This window comes from Nothobranchius furzeri, chromosome 12 (assembly GCF_043380555.1).
Source record: "Nothobranchius furzeri strain GRZ-AD chromosome 12, NfurGRZ-RIMD1, whole genome shotgun sequence".
Lineage (NCBI taxonomy): Eukaryota > Metazoa > Chordata > Actinopteri > Cyprinodontiformes > Nothobranchiidae > Nothobranchius > Nothobranchius furzeri.
This window is the reverse complement of record NC_091752.1, coordinates 42,805,289-42,825,660: the sequence shown is the minus strand read 5'-3', so window position 1 is coordinate 42,825,660 and position 20,372 is coordinate 42,805,289. Positions and strand designations below refer to the sequence as shown.

Genomic DNA, 20,372 nt, shown 5'->3' with positions numbered 1-20,372 from the left:
GAGGGCAGCAGAGAGGCCCAGACTTCCCTCTCCCCAGCCACTTGGGCCAGCTCCTCCAGGGCGTACCTTGGCCAGCCAAGAGAGTCTCTCTAGCATGCCCTGGGTCTAACTTTAGGTCTCTTCCCAATTGGATGTGCCCAGAAAACCTCATCAGGAGGCATCCTGACCAGATGCCTGAGCCACCTCAACTGACTTCTCTCGATGTGGAGGAGCAGCGGGTCTACTCAGAGCCCCTCCCAGATGACCGAGATTTTCACCCTATCTCTACGGGAGAGCCCAGCCACCCTGCAGAGAAATCTCATTTGGCCGCTTGTATCCACAATCTCGTTCTTTCGGTCACTACACAGCACCAGTCCGCCTGTCGATCTCACGCTCCATCTTTCCCTCACTCGCAAACAAGACCTCGAGATACTTAAACTCCTCCACTTGGGGTAAGACCTCGTCCCTGACCTGGAGAAGACATTCTACCCTTTTCTGACTTAATACACTGCCGTGTTTTCAGTAAATCATTTATAGGCAAGCCTATCCTGTAGGTGGCAGTAGTTCCCCAAATCTTTCCCTAAAAACATTTTGTGGAATAACTAGGGAGTGGGCAACATTATCCTTTGCCGGTCTACATCGGGCAGCAATAGAAGTCATGAAAACAAGCGAGTGTAAACACAAGTCACACGTCATGTCAGAGCATTTTTGTCGCTGGTGCTGCGAAACCTAAAACCACAGTTACTTACATTTGTGATTGCTGACAGTGGAGAATTTTTGAAACCCTGTATCCTTCAAGCAGGTCGGTTTTGCCACATGGCTTTCAAGAGCTTCAGCAAATCCCCTGCAAACAGTCAATGTCGCATGGACGTGAAGATCATGTCTATACTGACTGTCTGTCCAGCCCATGTCTATAGGATGTCCAAACAAGGTCTTTGCACAGTGGGTCAGCTTCAGCTTGCACTATTGTACTCAATTTGAAGACAAATAAGAACAAACTGATGCAAAATTTCAGATTTTTTTCAACAAAGAGCCAGAAACAAACCATTCATCTTCCCATAAATCTTGTTATAACTAAAAGGTGGAGGGAGAAGAGAAATCATGTGAGTAAATGCAGAAAAGGCCTGAAGCTTTGAGTCAGAACATTTGTGATTCAACCTTCCAACCTCATTGATGTAATTTCCCCTTCAGCAACACCAGTAGCAGAAAAATGTTCACCAGTGAGTGTGTGTGTGTGTTTCTGACATGCAAACAGATGTTCATCCGTACATAAGTAATGTTCCACCCTGGTTCTTCTGTCACGGACTTCCACGCCTTCTCAGTCCGGTCTGAGACGCATTTCTGAGTTTTAGGATGTTTATCAACTCCAAACGCAGTCTGTCATAAACTAATTCATTCAGACACAGCGGGTTTCAGCAGGCCGTGCTGTAAAATAAAATATTTTCTTCCCTGCAACACAGGCTCTAATAAGCTGTTTTTGGTCATAAAACTAATGTAGCAGCAACAGAGACTGACTGCCCTCTAAAATGGAAATTTATGAGCCAAAATGGCACAGTGGGAATAGCAAAACATGGCGTATCCTTTGCTGTTTCCTTCTCACACATTACCCTGTCTCCTGCCTCCTTCACATCCCATCCATCCAGCTCTGCTGCTGGGTTTTACACTGGAGAACATCTGCTCCAGAGTTGAAGGACGGTTATGTCCTTGCTGACGGAGCAGACGGACCAATGAACAGATGGACTTCAATCTTTTAACATAATTTGAAACAAGAAGAAACTCAGCATCAGATCCCAAACATTACATCTTGATTTGCACTTATTGGGTTTAATGTCTTTCCAAAGTCGTATTCTCTCATTTCTGGAGTAGCCTGGGAGAATGTGAAATATTCCAGAGGAATAGATGAAAACTGAAATTTCTTCAACACGTTAGAAAGAAGAAGAAACAATCTTTTACATGGCACCTCTCAAGATAAAAATCACGAGGCGCTTCACAAGAACAAAAACTACAAATCATAAAGAAAACTACTAAACATATCATAAAAACCGGGAAAAGTAAAAATTGTGAGAAAAGGGAAAAAGAATAAGAAATATGAAAAACATCATCATTGGATCTTAGGAAAGGCAGAATTGGTAGAAACAACACAGGGCTGCCAACTTTTGAACATTTCAAAAAGTGAGACGGGGTCATGGAGTAGGGCGCGGACAATTCGCCGACCTTTAGGACAGGAGGGGTGGGGGCATGTATTAATATTGAGACTTTCCGTGCTCTACATTTTATGTATTTATTTCTACTCTATACGGAAGAGGATTAGAGCCACTGACAAGAAATAAAAAAGAAAAGAAAGAATTCTTATTTTTTTCTCAGAATTCTGACTTTCAATCTTGGAATTCTGACAAGAAATTCTGGGAAAAAAGTCAGAATTCTCTTTCTTTTCTTTTCAGTGGCCCTAATCCTCTTCCGTACCTCTGACTTTACAGAGGAAACTGACCTTTGTTTAATACAATTTTTCATTTCGTGAGGAAAATTTAACATCCAACTTTCACATTATCTGTCCGTCCCTCGATCTATCTATCTATCTATCTATCTATCTATCTATCTATCTATCTATCTATCTATCTATCTATCTATCTATCTATCTATCTATCTATCTATCTATCTATCTATCTATCTATCTATCTATCTATCTGTCTGTCAGCAGTAAAGAGTTACAGGAACTTTTAAATATAATTAACGTAAATATATTAAATTCCATCTAGGGGTGGGCAATATCATGTCATTCATAATATTACCAGTTATTATTTCTGCCAAGAAAAAATAATCTATTATGTTAAGCTAACTTCATGATGTAATTGCATCCACTAAACAGGATTATGTTCATGTGGGTCATCAGCATGAAGTTATTGAAGTTATCAAAGCAAACATGACAGGAATCAGTTTTACTGTAATCTGTTTCTCTAGGTGTGTGTGCTGCTGTAATGAGTGAATGTCCCCACTGTGGGACTAATAACATCTACTCTAGTCTATTGTATTAATTCATATCAGCCAGCAGGGAAAAAAACTTTTGAGGAATTTTGGCCTTTCCAGGCTTTCATACCAGCAACCTGGTTATGGAAATTCGGTACTTTTTAAGGTACCAACCGAATTCCATAGTACCGACTGAGCACCGGTTCACATCATTTGAAACGGTGCCTCGTTTCGGTACCTGTCCTTCATAACAAGAACTTGCCTAGACAGCTGTGCATGCGCAAGAGCATTACGTCGGTCGCTGCGAGCCAGTTGTAAACAGAGCAGCATGGTAGAAAGAATGCACGCTAAAGCTTGGGTCCACTTCACTAAATGTGATGGGTAACTGGGTGATGATGAAACCAGCGACAACGATCTAAGTGAGACATCCTCATCTTAATCTGCTCTGGTAGGTAAATAAAATGTTTAAGATAACCTTAGCTTGATATGTTAGCTTCCATTCCGCTAATGGTGCATTCATTTTCTCTTCTGAACTCCGAATATCCGACTAGAAGAACATGAACGCGCTGTAAAGTTTTGCTTCACTTTACTAAACGCGACGGGTGACTGGGTGAAGATGAAACCAGCGACAATGATCATTTTAATCTGCTCCAGCAGCTACATAAACTGTTTAAGATAACGTTAGCTTGATAAATTAGCTTCCATTGCCACCATTATTATCAGCTAATGGTGCGTTCGCTTTCTCCTCGGAAATTCTGACTTCCCAGTAGTAAAAATCAAATGAAAAAGTACGGCAAAAGGAATGAAGATACACAGTAAATTTAGTTCACAGTAAAGATGTTTGCTTCAGTTTAATTATCAGCTTATAAAACTACAAGGACGATGTTAAAATACAAACAGTTGAATGTTATTTATCGTGATATTTATCAAATATTGTTATATATTGAGAAAAATATATATTTAATTATAAAAGAGAATTAAAATATTCAACACTCAAAAGTATCGAAAATTAGTACCGTTAAGTACCGGTATCGATTCCTAGGTACCGGGAATTAGTACCGGATCGATTCAAATGTCAAACGTACCCATCCCTAGTTGTGAGTGAGTCACCATGGTAGAAAGCCCAGCTTGCAGTGAGCGAGCGATCTGTGGCTGATGAGTGAAAAAAAAAAAAAGAAAAACATTCAGGACTGAAGCTCCGTCAACACCGGCTGGCGACGTGGCTGCATTTCTAAATAAAGCATGTCATTTTGGTGGCGCACGCAGCTGCAGCTCACGGTTCAGGGAGAACCGGGCATGCCCGTTCCATCAACAGCAGGTGGAGCTCACCACTCCGCCCATCTCACAACCAGAGCGGAAAAAAACACATCGGCTTCGATTATACAGATGGGATTCTGTGTGTGAAATAACGCCAGTAAAACTATTACTTAAGTGTTGTTTGTGTGCATGTTGTTCAGTAGCTAATGCAATAATTAATATAATCTGGTTTTTTGATAAGCCCTACACACTGTGCTATACGCGTTTGGGGAGCGCAGGCGCTGGTTTAGGGTGAGAGATTGGAGGTGTGGCGTGAGAGCGTGTGAAGAGGGTCAAATGCGTGTGTCTCACACTCAGTGCATGAGAGTTGGCAGCCCTGCAGCAGCATGGAGAGAAGCTAGTCTAGAACAATCAGCAAAAAGTCACACCAAAGCTTGAACAGGTGAGTCTTCAGCTGCTTTTTAAAGGAGACCACTGAGTCCACTGATCTCAGGCTCAGGGGGAGAGAGGTCCAGAGTCTGGGGGCCACAGCAGCAAATGATCTGTCACCTTTGGTCTTTAGCCTGGTGCTGCACAACCAGTAGGCTTTGATCACTGGACCTCAGGGACCTGCTGGGGGTGTAGGGACTAAGAAGATCACCAATGTAAGATGGTGCTTGTCCATGTAAGGCCCTATAGACCAGAACCAGGATCTTGAAATGAACCCTGAAGTTAACTGGCAGCCAGTGAAGCTGGAGGAGAAGCGGGGTGATGTGGGTGTGTTGGGAGGACTTGGTCAGAAGCCGAGCACAGGCATTCTGAACCACCTGTAGACGGTTCAGAGAGGTTCTGTTCAGACACGTGAAAAGAGAGTTACAGTAGTCTAAGCGTGAGTAGATGAAGGTGTGGAGAACTATCTCAAGTTCAGAGCGAGACAGAATGGGACTCAGCTTAGCAATGTTCCTGAGATGGAAGAAGGAAGAGCGAACAAGAGAACTGACATGAGACTCCAGGATTAGAGCTGGGTCAAAGGTCACACCAAGATTCCTGACAGAGGGTTTGGTGTGAGAAGAAAGCTGACCAAGAGAGTCTCTGACTTTGAGAACCAGCTTGTGCTGAGTTTAGGGACGATATGCATAAACATGTAGCTTGAAGACTGATATGGACAATTATTTTAAATTTTTTTATATCTAAGTATTTGCTTGTTTGACGTTTAATTATAATATGCACTGAAATGAGAGCTTTATTCAACAAATCAAAGTAAAAAAAGTCAGGATCGATCCCACAAACCATCAATTACAAGATGAGCGCCTAACCTCTGTAACATGGCAGCGCTTCCAAGCTTTCTCAGAAAAATAGCCATGAAATAAGAAATAGCTTACCCGTGTCAGGTTTTGGTTAACTCCATATTCCCTCATCTGAGCCGAGCTGTCCATGACCTCACTGTAGGACCGGCCGAAAAAGAAAAAATGGAACTGATATCCAACAAAACGTTGCTGTAAGTGCAGCCTCAGAGCAAAACAACAAATGACCAGTTGTATCACATTTGATAGTAACCTAAAGTTTAGATAAGATACGTGCTAGCTAGCGTTTATGACTCAGCACACTGATTACAAACTGGATGGGAGATTTCCCAGCATGCCACGCTGGTTGAGTCTGGTTGAGTCACGTGGACCACGGGACGACCGACCGGAGACAAAAAGACAAGAATCTGACATTTAGAGTAAACAAAACAGAGACAAAATAGGAAGAACTTGCTAAGAAATAAAGATGCCGTGTGACTGACCTGCAATTAGAAAATATGCCGCTCTAACACACAGAATTACTTTTGTGGTTTGTGTATTTTCCTGCAATTTTTCTGTTTTCAAATGGTCACCAAAAATGTTTTAGTTTTAGTGATGATGAATTCATCTGTTTGGAAAAGATTATTATAGCTTTAAAAATGAAAAGTTCAGGAGTAAACACAAGCCAGGACTAAATGGATCAAACTTCAGTCCATACAGACCCAAACCGATCACTGTTTCTGTGTGAACTCGTAAAACCATCAAACCCTTTCTGGTTTACACTAGTCAGAAGACCTGACATGGGTTTTTATGGTTTACCTCTTCAGATAGATCCACATCTCAACATTCATGCACAAACACATTCACAAAAACATTACCCAGTATGGCCCAATTGGGATGAGCTCTCCTGTTTCTACTGGGATCCTGGAGATCTGTAGAGGGGGGGCTCCCTCGACCCAGAATGGGCTCTCGGCCCTGGGACACCCTGCCCTCTGAAGCCCCCCTGTCTGGAGCCGACGGGGCAGAGCCGTTCCACGGCTCCCCGCTCTCTGTAAAAGATGTGCTGAGTTCAGGAACCAATCAGGGCTCATCAGGGTTCACAGGGATCACGGGAGGGGGGCTCACAAGTCAAAGAAATCAGGACTCGGATTGGTGGGTTGGAGGAGGAGAGCCACACTCTGGGTTTACGTTTGGGAAAGCAGAAGGAGCACAAACAGATTTAGACAAGCAGACAGCGGGTAGCAGAGAGGAGAGTAGAAACATCTCTGAGGGAGTATAGTTCTCATCTGCAGCAGACATAATGAGGAGAAGGAAACACAACTAATGCTTCTGCAGATTAGGAGCCTGACTACAGAACGATCTGAGGACCGTTTACCTAAATTACCGACTGACAAGCCGCACAATCGGTGTGGCAATGGATCCCTGTTGAGAGCTAACAAAGGCAAATCGATCCAGCGGTCACGTTAGGCTCTTGTGAAACGAGCTCAAGAACAGAGGCTTCTGTAGCTGAAGTGCCAATCGGGGCCTCGTGGTTAAAGATTTTAGTTTTAACGATGGTTGTCTTTGGAATGAATGCAAACGTGTATCAGAACCTTTATGTAACGTCTGAAGCCAAAGAGCGCACAGGGCCCAGAGCAAGGGACTTGTTTGATTTCAGGGGCGTGCTGTGATCAAAAAGGAGTGTGTGTGTGTGTGTGTGTGTGTGTGTGTGTGCGCGCGCGCGTGTGTGTGTGTGTGTGTGTGTGTGTGTGTGTGTGTGTGTGTGTGTGTGTGTGTGTGTGTGTGTGTGTGTGTGTGTGTGTGTGTGTGTGTGTGTGTGTGTGTGTGTGTGTGTGTGTGTGATGCTGCAGAACCGGATCTGACACGGCATAGACAGACACAACGTGTTTACAGAGATCTCCCTTTTTATTTATTCATTTGGCTGAAACCTTTTTTTTATAGGTTTTAAGTTTAGGCTGCAGATGGAGATTTAAATTATACAAAGTGATCAAATATGTTCGGACACAAATGCCCTTCCTTTTTAAAACAGACAGTCATCGTGTGTCTGGGAACCTTTTCAAGCTTGTCCGTGTGAGTCAGGAAGAGCCATGGGAGAGGTTCACAAACAAAATGAGACACAATCAGGACCTGCTGACAGTCTCCTGGTAGTCTGTTCCCTCAGCTCCTCAGACAAACACTGTGGACACCATCTTCCCCAGTGGTCCTCATCAGCCCTCCCTGATGGGTCTCCCTGTCTCAGCTGTGAGCAGTACTTCATAAATTCTCCTCAGGCTCTGCTCCAGCGCCAGTTTCAACATAACACTAAACCCTGCAGCAGCTTGAGAGGTGCCGTTTTGTAACTGTCACACCCAACTTGCTTCATCCATTTCTGCTCACTCTCCTCCAACCAGGACTGCTGGAACGTATCCCCTTCTCTAAAGGACACCTCCCTCCTGAGTGAACCAATCCTACAGGGGAACTCTTGTTGACATCCTGCCTCTGCAAAAAACAAATAAATAAATAAAAAAAAGTTTCCATCCATCTAGTCTGTCTCCGGGTCAGCATGACAAAGTCTTTCATTCACAATCATGACACTGATAAAATGACGGGAAGGACATTCATTCATGAACATCTCTGCCTTCCTCAAACATAGGTGGCATTTATTCATTAGTCACCGGGGCTTTCCTATCCTGGCCCTGGAGGGGCTCCTGCATCCACGGATGGATGGGAGGAGGAAAAGATTGAATTGTGATTTTTCAAGGAGAAATTGTGACTTAAGTTCAATTCACTAGTTTCTTCAAATCAAGGTTCAACACATTTTTCACAAAATAGTATAATCTATAATTAGGGATGTGCTAATAATGGATAGGCCACCGATCAAAATCGGCCAATTTCCAATCTACTCCTTTCAGAGCTGATTGTACCAGCCGATCACCTGTCACCAGGCTTTGCAGCCAACAGAGCATCACATCACTAACTGTTAAACATTACATTACTCTTGTGTCATACCTCTTAGTAATAATAACAATAATAATAATAATAATAATAATAATAATAAGTCTCACAACACACAAAGTTTTGAGCTTTTTTTTTTTGCTTTTCTGCACTATTTAGACCTGGTGCCCATTGGCCACTTCCCCAAATAGCACAAATCCAACATAAAATCTGATGCCATTTGTTAATGAATAATGCATCAATATACATTTTAATCAACATATTTCTTTTAAAACACCTTTAAAATCTGTTTATTGTACACAAAGTTCTGTTTAATTCTGATCTTTTCTAGTTCAAAGGTCAGTATTGTATCAACCTGGTAGCCCCTCGTGAGGCTCATACCCATGTAGCAGCTCTCAGCTTTACAAAGGTGGGCGACCCCTGATTTAGCCTGTTGAGAGTTTGATTATTCAGTTCGATTGTTACTGACAGCTGTTACATTTAAGTCAGGGGTCCTCAATTATAATGGTCCGATGGCCACTCACAAAAAAGACCCAGAAGTAAGAGGGCCGGACGGAGGGGGGGTGCTGCTGTTTGAATTGCTGGCTGTAATGCATAACACACACAAGCTTGCAATATAAAGGACAACACCTGTCCCCCTCCAGCTCGGCTGTGTGACTGCTACCTCAGTGGACTCCTTTAAAAAGCAGCTGAAGACTCACTTGTTCAAGCTGGCTTTTGTATGACCTTCTTCACCACTCTCTCTTTATTCTGCTCTCCCCACCTATTCCACCTTCCTCAGGATCCACTGATTTCCCTCTTTCCTGTTCACTCTCTCTCTTTCTTAACAGTTTTTTAATCACAAATGTCAATTTTTGCTCATTTTAAATATATTTTCAAACATTTTCTAAATTCTTTTTTATATTTTTACATTTTTTGTTTTTGTGAAGAGCCTCGTGATTTTTATCTTGAGAGGCGCTATAGAAATATTTGCTTCTTCTTCTTGACACATCGATTATTTGATTATTTTCCTCAGCTCTATCCTACACCCCCCCCCCCCCCCCCCCGGTTAGCTGCCAGGGTTGGGGGGTGCGCACAGGGTTCACGGGCCACAAAGGGAGGGCTCGCGGGCCACATCCATCCCGCGGGGCGCCTATTGAGTACACCATGGGTAGGAACAGCATCTAGTGGTGGAACGAAAAAACACGTCCCTCATCCACACAGCTGTCTCACATAGTTGGTGCTAAAACACTCAACCTGACATTGTAGAATGGATGTCATGCTTTCTGACATTCTTAATTGTTTTTAATCAATTAATATTATTTTTTATTTAATTTCATTATATTATATTGTGCTTGTGAAGTGCCTTGTCATTTTGCTTGAGATGTGTTAGATATAAGAAAATTTATTACTATTATTATTATTATTATTATTATTAAAGTTGCTGTGATCTAGGACCCTTTTTGGAGCGACATATATATCGCACAAATCTGATTCCAGTCCATACTCTATTTTACAACTACGAGAACCTCCTCTGCTCCCTGATCCCACGTGTTGTCAAGGTAACCAGACTGAGTGACAGCTCAGAAGAGGCTGCACTCAGACATTTCCAAATAAAACTATCTCTGAACAGAACGACTCCTTTTCATTCATTCATTTTATTTATAAAGCACATTTATACACGGCCAAGGCCGACCAAAGTGCTGTACACTGGAATAAGGGTGGAACAAATGAAACCAAAATGCACGAGTCAGAAGTAATAAAAGTAGCTCAGTAACAACTATAAAATCAACAATGAATAAAGTAAAACAAAGACGAAGTAAGAAGCCCACTACTCTGGGTCCAAAACTACCCCAAGGCTAGTCATGGTTGGCTTCACTAAGTTTGCAAAACAGGAAGTCAGGACAGGGCTAACCGCAGGTGGAGTGGGAGGGACAAAAAAGGAGTCTCCAACTTAGATGAGTTCAGATGTAAAAAGTTATTTCAAAGCCATGCCTCCTTAAATGTAAGATGTAAATAACTCGTTACTCTACGATTTATCACATTAAAGTTTTTTTTTATTCCTGACGGGAACCGCTCCTCTGTCCCGACCCCGTTTACAACCTCTGCAACTTGTTTGGTTGTTTTGCACTTCGGCAGCCAGTGTCTCGTTCTTGCAAGTTTCATTTTGTCTGGGTAGAACGCAGGGAATCCCCTCACATGCTGAGAACGTAGCATGACCAAATGTGGTTATTGGGGGCGTTTCTGTATGTAAATGACTGGCAACAGCCACGAGCACCTGGGTACGCACAGGTGGGATTTATCATCAGACGAGTGCAGAGAACCACGCGTATGAGAGACCACCACATGTTTTATAAATCAGGATTTTGACTGTTCATATAAACATTCAACATTACGTTGAGAATCAGAATCAGAATCAGAATGAATTTTATTGCCAGCGCTCCGGATCAGAGCAAAGGAACTTGACTTGAGAGGAAGGAATATAGGACTTCTTCTACGAAAGTTTGATGAATGATGCCCCAAGACTTTTCTGGTTATCTTGAAGATGTTTAACCCCTCATCCAAGAGGCTCCTTCAGCTCTAAACTTTGGGTTGTGAGCAGGAAGCTTAGAAGTTGTACTCAGAAACAAAAACACTGATTGTGCTGCAAGTCTTTGTTTTCTCTCTTGGAAAAGTAAAAACATATTTCTGTCTAATTTAATACAGGCTATTTAATGCAATGTTACTGTCCCTTTTTCCCAAATTGTGTAGTCTCTAGCAGTCATACCTTCAAAGAAATATTTTACGCCAATCCATGTGATTGTAATGGATTGTATCAGCAATCGTATCGGTAAATGTATCGGTGATCATATCGGCGATCGTATTGGCGAATGTATCGGTGATAGTAACGGCAATCATAACGGCGAATGCATGATTCGTTGATCATACCGGCAATCATAGCAGAAATGTTTTCGGTGATTGCAGCAAAAAGCCAGATCGGAGCATCCCTGAATATAATGATTATATATATATATATATATATGTGTATATATATATATATATATATACACATATATATATACACATATATATATATATATATATATATATATATATATATATATATATATATATATATATAATCATACCATAAAAACATTAAAAAACCTTTTTTTTTTGACAGAGAAGCATAAATCTGACTTTAGTGTTATGGTGAACCCCGTTCCACTGCTGGAGAAGCCTCTCTGTGTCATGGTCTGCGTCTCACTCGTGTGCCTCCTTGTGTTCTCCATCCTCCTCTAGGATCCCCTCATGTGTCCCCTTGTCTGCAGCCCCTCTAGGTTCTCCCCCAGGTATCCCCCCAGGTCCTGTGCTCCCATTGGTCTCCCCTAGTCACCCCTCTGTAGTTTTTCTATAGGTTCAGCTTTTCATTTAATTAGTCTCTTTTAGTGTGTTTCTTAACCCACCGGTTTTTTAGTTCTCCTCCCTCCTTAGATCATTAGTTATTTATCTTGCTCTTCTTGTCTTCAGGTTTTGTTTTTATTCTTAGGTCATGTTAGTTTCCCCTCCTCAGCTCACTTTCCTCTCCCTGATTAGTTAATTGTTTTCACTAGGTTTCTCTCCCCCACGCACCTGCAGCTCATCCCCCACTCATCCTGCCCCAGCGTATTTAACCCTGTCTGCGTCTCAGGCCCTGTCCACACGTAGCCGGGGATCTGCCAAAACGTAGATGTTTTTCTACGTTTTGGCCTGTCATCCACACGAAAACGGATCTTTTGAAAAACTCCGGCCAAAGTGAAAATCTGCGTTGTCTCCGTTTTGGGTGTCTGCGTGTGGATGGACAAAACCGGAGTTTTAAGGTCCGCAACTTCACTTTCCACGACAAAAAATGCTGACATCACGTGTGCGACCTGTTTTTACACTAGCTGACAGCATGGATGCCCTCAGAGCTGCGCTCGCTTTATCAATTGTCCAAGCGCTTTTTGCTTGTTTGTTTTTGCAAGCGGAATAACTGCTCCTTGCGGAAGACCACAGACGAAGGACGAGGTTAAGAACGGGGGAAATACTGCCGCCTACAGGTCTGGCATGTCCTTAACAACGTATTTATCCGGGTACGTGTGGACAGAGTTTTTGTTTTAAACGAGGTGGTGTGGATGCAAGTTTCTGGAGGGGCGGATATTCGTTTTTCCAAAAACCCGGCTACTAGTGGACTAGGCCTCAGTGTGGTGTTGGTTCATTGTTTCGTGTCAGTGTTGTCCCCCCCCACCCCCACCCCCCCACCCCCAGCTCTGCCCTACTTGGAATTTTTGGCTTCGTACCACGCTTTGTTTTTCGTTGGACTAATCATCTTAATAAAGATGTTTCATTTTACATCCTCTCCTGCTCCGTGTCGTTCTGGGTATCTGCACATCGGGTCCTACTCCTCCAACTCTCAACGTGACACTCTGTCCCTTAACCACCCACAGTCCTGAGAAACGACACCCACGGCAGAGACGGACGGGCACAGGTGTTATTTTCAGTTCTTGTAGAAATATGCAAGGAAAAATAAAATGGCTAAACAACTTAAGAACCCCACTCTGCTACCACCATAACACAGGAAAACCCCAGATGTCTAAAAAAGTTGACACCACAGATCCTGGATCAGTCAGGAACACTACACAAAAATCTCAGCTTTGATGATCACGCAATCACATTTGAAATCACTGTTGATCACTGTTTTGGTCCAAAAACGATAGATTATTCAGCCCTGCCATCCAGCATGTTTTAGCTGTGTCCCTGCTCCACCACACCTGATCCAGCCATTCAGCAGCTTATCAGGCTCTGCAGAAGCCTGTTTAACACCTACTGAATAAAATCAACTAAAACCTGCTGGATAGGGGAACTCCCTCCAGGCCCAGGGTAGGAGAGCACGGCGTCAGTTTATCACCTTTTTGGTTTCCATATTTCCACCTCTTGTCTCGTTTCCTGCAACAGATCAGCCAGCCTCATGTTTCCACACTGCTCCTGTGTTTCAGCTGAACCAACAGCTCATTACACCCCAAACAACTGAAGTGTCAATCATACAAACAAATTCAGTGATTCCAACTATAAACTTGGTTTCTGCTACTTTTGTCTCCAGTGGGTTGCCAAAAGTCACAGTGGGGGAAACTTTGAACACTTTTGGGAAAACAACTTCATCTAAAATGATTTGGGTTCTCTGAAGCTCTGATGAGACACAACTCTGTACCTTTGGTGCCATGTCAGCGATCCGTTGATGTCATTGGTCAGAACCAACTCACAGTAGAATTATCCAGTGTCGTATTTGGTCAGAAGCTGGAAACTAGAAATTCTGAGACACATGAATGCAACCACAGAACAAAAAAAATCATGAAATCAAAACAATGAATAAAATATTGCACATATAGGCAATACGTCTAGACTCTAAAAGGTGTACAAAAGACAGGAGTGACTGAAGCTAGAGGTTTATGGAGCGGGTCAGTAACAGAAAATAAAACTGATCCTAGTTCAGCATTTGTTGATGCTCAACTAAATACCCTGAACAAAATAAATGATGAAATTACGCGTTTTTCAGAATAAAAGCAGCAGTTTAGAGTACACTAGTCTGAGCTCCGTTCTGGAAACCCTAACCCATGCCCACAACTGGTTTGAGCAAAACTTCACTGATTCTCAACATTAACATCTCAACTTATGTTTTGCTACCATGAAGGTCCTAATTCACCCCCAGAAGAAAAGAGAGGAGCGATGTGGGTCCCTCTGCCTCTTAACTAGCTGATGTTTCATTTTGAACAAATAATTTACCACAATCTCAGAAACCTTTCACGACTTTACAAAACACTTCAGTGAAGAAACAACACAATACAGCATATAGCTTGATTTGCTTTAGTCAAATGAAAATTCTATTAGGGCACAAGTGAGTTAATCCTGACAGTCGGCCGTGAGCAGCTGACAGATTAAAGCAGCAGATTAACACCAGTCTGCGTGTTGGAGCACCTGCCAACAGTCACATTCTGGGTTCTTCTGCCAGCTGAGTGAAACATAATGGGACTGAAGGACTTTGTTACCATGTTCAAACAATCATAAACATGCTGTTGTTCAAATATAATTTGGGTTTTACAAGAAAAGGCCCCTGAGAGGGAGAATGCGGTACAGTCCCATTTTATTTCCCTGTAAACCTTGTTTTTTAGTACTGGCAGTGTGTTCATGAATTAAGATGCTCAGCTTTTATCATAACAATGCAAGTTCATGACTGAGCAGACTGTTGTCTGGCTGAATCGTACTGGACGATTTTTACACCGGGGAATATTTTTCAGGACGTGCAGCAAAACATCTGGAGGAGGCAGCTGCAGGATATTTCAGAAGCTTATTGAAATAAATCTGTAACATATCCGAGTGTTTATGTTATGTATAAAAACGTTCCTGCCTTCATTTCTGATGGACATGGGACAAAGATGAACAAAGTTACAGGTACGATTATGCTGTAGGGGTGTTTTAACACTTATTCAACTGCAAAGCTCTGACTTTAAATAGGATCCACTGGGAGAAAAAGTTTCATTTGGATTGGATTGACAATCTAACAGCATCAGGAAGTGGGTAGTTGGAAGAAGCAGGTGGCTAAATAACAGACCTGATGGATGTTACATCTCAGGTTGGTAATAAATAAAGACGAGAGAATCAAACTAAGAAAGGGCACAAAATCCGATATGGATTAGGATTCCCTCTCGTTTGGGATGGTAAGGCTTTTTATAATTTACTGTTCTGTTGTTGCAGAAGTATTCGTTCCTGTTTTGTTTTAAACAATAAAAGTACTTCAGTCAGTCACAGCTGTAGTTTATGACTTAATAAGCATTAGTAAATGATTAGGGCTTAATTATATTGTCTCACGATGTTTAGGATACTTCCTGTGCAAGAGCACAAATATAGCAGGGGATTAACTTTGAGAAGGAATGACGCCTGGTCTCCTTCTGGGTAAAAATATTTTAAAGTTTTGGAAGTCTATGTTCAGACTAACTGTAAGAGATAAAGATAAAAATGTGTAGAGTGCTTAGCTTTGGGTTGATGTGTGACCCGAGACGTCCGCAGGGACTGTCTGTGTGTGAGATGATCGACATCATAAAGAAAAGCACTAAAATAAAAAGAAAAGAACATTTCTTGCAGGCGTTCAGTACATTTTTCCACCTTCTATAAGTCTTGCTTGACTGCATGAATGCATAATTTCTCTGTAAGTGTCTGTGTAGGTGTCTTGAGCAGTATGTGAAAAGCTAATTGTCCATATTTGCACGCCGTACAAAGCCGTGGCGGGCGGTGGACCTGGCACACGCTCCCTCCTGCTGATTCCAGCTGTCAGCCACGTTTATTAACTATGATGAATCACCCCTCCACTTCACATCCAATCAAAGGCCTCTCAGAGGGACTCAGATCTGGTCACCTTCTGGTAAATTATTTTCTTGGCTCATGGTGCGACAGCCTGCAATTGGACTGGCAACCAGTTGCTGTTAAAATGGATCTGCCAGTGGCCCACAGCTGGATCTGTCAGTTCAAAAACAGCACAGGGCATTAAGTGGTCAGCCGTCATCAAACCATGCAGGGAGCTATGTTTCTAAAAGGTCTGGACAGAAGTTGATTTAATATAAAGGTGTACTTTGACCTCCCCCGAAGGATTTTGGAGAAAATAAAGTTCCTTCTGAAACATCGAAAAAAACGATGACTGACTAAACATTCAAGCTGTGTAATTCAAGTAAATAAGCTTTGATTTTTGTTCTGAGCCAAAACAAATCACCTTTTAAACTTTGACCTGTAAGTTTCGGGTCTAAACACTAATAAACATAAAACTTCTGCTACATGATGATGTTTATGTGAACTCCAAGATGTTTTAGGCCTTAAAATATCACCTCACAATAAGGCTTCCCTTATAATGGCTAACAGTTCAGAGATATGTTATGAGAATAATTGATCTGTAACACTTTGTAAACCATTAACAAGTGTTTATTATGGATTTATTAAATGGCCGGTGCTTGAATAGCGTCTTCTAGGATTCCACAACCCCCCAAGGTGCTTCACAACAATTAAGAGCAAGAATGGGACAAAACTGAGCAGTTTCTTGCCAACTATAAGTCAAATATCATTTATTAGCTTATGATTGTACGTTAACAATATTGCTATGGTTTCTAAATTATTCAAGTGCAAAAAAATTTCAGATGACATTACCTTATTTTGTTCAGGAGAAAATATAAAAGATGTTTTAAATGTAGTTGAAAATTAATTTACAAAAATTAAAATATGGTTTGATATCAATAGGCTTTCTTTAAACATAGATAAAACTAAGTTTATGATTTTTTGTAGTAGTAAAAAAAGTGCTGATGTATTATTAAATGTTGAAGGAATTGAGATAGAAAGAGTAACAGAAGTTAAGTTTTTAGGTGTTATTATTGACGAACATTTATCGTGGAAGTCTCACAAAAATGCTATTAAAATTTAAATATCTCGAATTATTGCAGTCCTAAATAAGATGAAGGAACTGTTGAACATTAAAGCTTTGTATATTCTGTATAACTCGTTAAAGCTGCATTCCAGAGTTTCCTACTTTGAGAAATAATGTATGATTTTTCAGTAATCCGTAAAAGTGATTATCTCATCATGTACTGTGATAAAATGTAAGCAATAGCTCTTTTTAAAAAAATTTTTGCTAAGCACGCCGACTGCCCCGCAGAGCTCCATTCAATAGGGAACTGAGCACCGACCAGAACTAACCAATAGCGTTAGAATACCGCTTATTGGCTTCAAATTTAAGGAATACCTCAGCTGATGCAGAGTTGATTAACGTTCCACGGACAAGTAAGTCTCTAAAATGCAAATATATAAAAACACAACATGACATGAGAATAATACTCGTAAAACAATGTGTTTTAGCTCCGTTTGTCGGCTAAGAAGCACATTTATAAACAGAAACGTTAAGTCACGAGCTTAAACAGAGGAATAGACTTTTTGTGTGATATGCTTGTCAGCCACTAGACGGTGCCATCAGATAAGAGAAATACTCCGGAAAGAAGCGTTAGTTCTTCCATATCTGACATATTGTATCGAAGAATGGGGACGTACCTGCAAAACATATACACATTACATTTTTCTTTTACAGAAAAGAGCAGTGAGTTATTAGTGGAAGTGGATACAGGTATCATACGGATCCGATATTTTCACAACTAGACCTAATGAAATTTGACAAACTAGTAGAATATCACTTATTAAAACTTATGTACAAAGCACATAAAGGAGTTCTACCAATACATATTCAAAAGAAATTTGTAAAAAGAGAAAGTAATTATAATCTAAAAGGAACTGATATTTTTTTAAAAACCAAGATTCCGAACAGCAATAATGGAAAAGATGTATCTCAGTTAAAGATGCCTATTTGTGGAATAGTCTCGACAGTGAAATAAAACAATCTAAATCCTTTTCTGTATTTACAAAAAGTGTCAAATGTCTCATGATGAAATAATAAGGCCTTAAGTAGGCTGATAGACTTGTGTTGGGGATGGGGGGTAGGTGAACGACAGGCTTTGAGTTGAACAGCTAATGTCTTGATGTGAAAAGGGGGCAGATATTATAAGTAGGGCCGGGACTTTAACGCGTTAATTACGATTAATTAATTAGAAAAAAAATAACGTGTAAAAAAAATTAACGCATTTAATCGCAGCTTGCATTTCAAGCACGGCGGAACCTTTGTCATTGCACGATTTCCTCGTAGACTGAATATCACTGACGCACACAACAATGCACAGTGCTAATGGCTACTAAAACGAAATAAAAACTGAAAGAAGTTGCCTTTCTTGGACTGATGCAGGATTTAGGAAACACGTCCGCCTCTTTTCTTAACTTGGAAAAAACAAACTTCCAGACAACAACGGAGTCCGTGTCGCGGACATTTTTCAGGGATCGACTCTGCTGCGGCTGCCCGGTGGCACCGGAAACGTTACAAAAGTAGCGGTAAGCTATATTTTTAACATTTACGTAGCATCTGTGCAGCACTGAAAGCACCAGACAGAATAATTATGTGCCCTAACAGTAGTTTATGAAAGTAGTCAGACAAACAAGAGGCACCTGGCTGCCGCTGGGAGAACGCTCCGTGTTCTCACTACTCTGTAAACAATCACAAACAAAGTGTCTTAAAGTTGAAAACAGAAGTTTAAGTTAAAACAGAAACACTCTGAAACTTTTCTGATGATTTTCTAAACAATTCTGTCGGGGAGTTATATGTTTCTGAGACGAGTCGCTGTCTAAACATCACATGCATTACTATCATTAAGCAGCGAGGTGTGTTGAAGCTGTCATCAGCTAAGAGGCGGATGCTTAAGTGTATCAGGGGCAGCGAGGAACAAGGAAGTTGTGATCAGGCTGGAGATCACACCAGATTTGCTGCTGCAGGCGTGAATCTGCGGGTCTGCAGCATCCCCTTCTTAACGTGACATCAGGACTTCCCATGTAAGGAAGGTCTGCTCACCTGTTCGTCAGATCATTATTTCCTCGCCATGATCTTTTATCTTCCCATCATCCTCCAGTCATCCAACTGGAACCAGTTAGTGTTCCTGATCATTCTCAGAATATGCCATGCCTGGTCTGGTGTTAAAAGTTAGTACAATTAAGTCCTAGATCATATTTGTGCCTGCTCTACTGTTATTTTGAAGGATTATTATTTATGTGTGTGTTTTTGCTACGTTATGAGTAGAAATGCTAATAAAAACTCCTAATTATACAAACAAGTGAAACTGGAAAAATTAGAATCTGGTGCAAAGTCAAATTTATTTCAGTCATTCAACTAGACAGAGAGACTATTTAAAGGCTCAGGAACCCTTTGCAGGTGTTTTCTATTTGTAATTATAAATTTTAGTTGATTTGGGTTTTGTTTCATATCACACAGTGACATTTGAATAATTAAAATGCATTTTTTTTTATTAAAAGCTTTAGTTTACAGTAATAACCATGTCTAATGTTTGATTCTCTGTCTCATAATTTTAATTAAAAGTTTTACTTTAAGAGCACATTTTCCTGAACGATTAAAATGTGATTAATTTAGATTAATTAATTACAAAGCCTGTAATTAATTAGATTAAAAATTTTAATCAAGTCCCAGCCCTAATTATAAGTTTTTGCTTCTTTCTGCTCCTTTTCATTTATGATTATTTGTGAACATGAATTGTTTTAATGTAACTTTTCCTTGATTGATTGAATAAAATAAACTAAACAAAAACAAATAATATCTTTATCACTGCATTATATATAGCCACACCAGTCAGAGGGAGACTTATTGTAAACTGTTAAACACGTCACGATTACTGACTATGAAACATTTAGAAAGAACTTTTTTTTCCTGACATTAATAAATGTTTTCTAGACAGTTATTAATACACACACACACACACACACAGACACACACGCAGACACGCACACACACACAGACAGACACACACGCACACACACACACATACACACACACACACACACACACGCACACATATAAGCTTTTATTACCTTTTATTAGAGGAGCTGTGGACATTAGGGATAAAAATTGTAGATAAAAACATTATATATGTAAGATGTTAGTTAATCAGAATAAACCACTATTTGTGGAGGAAAGCTTTGGTAAAGTGAACAAAGTCTAGTCTGCCCTGCAGAGTGACACTTTCTGTGTGATGCTCTTATTTTGATGAGCCCCACTGCAGTCTTCCCAGTGTGTGTTTGTTTGAAGAGTAGTAAATGAGACATTACCAAGTCAGCGTGTAATCATGCTAAAATTTGTGACTGAAAAGAGCATTACTTTATTCTTAAAGAAGCAGGCCAACTGAACAACCTCTACTACATATCTCTGTGCCCAGTCTGAACAGGTAACTGTTAGAGAAAAGATCGGTGAAAACACGAATCCCTAACAGGCTGAGTCCTCTTCTTCGAGCTTCACACTGTGGCTCAGCTTGGAACTGTACACCTCAAGGATAAAACCTTTGATCTCGGCCTAAACGGAAGAGCTGG

General features: G+C 41.0%; 1 protein-coding gene across 2 annotated transcripts in view; it reads right to left on the bottom strand.

Moving 5' to 3' along the window:
- gfra1a (gdnf family receptor alpha 1a) overlaps positions 1-20,372 on the bottom strand; it is a 158,708-nt gene that overhangs the window by 119,595 nt on the left and 18,741 nt on the right. Inside the window, exon 4 of one of the 2 annotated variants that reach the window (XM_070542617.1) lies at positions 6,341-6,511. The exons of the other annotated variant lie outside the window; for it this stretch is intronic. Within the exon in view, the coding sequence (XP_070398718.1) occupies positions 6,341-6,511 (171 nt within the window). The remainder of the gene's footprint in view (positions 1-6,340; positions 6,512-20,372) is intronic. 2 annotated transcript variants of the gene reach the window in all.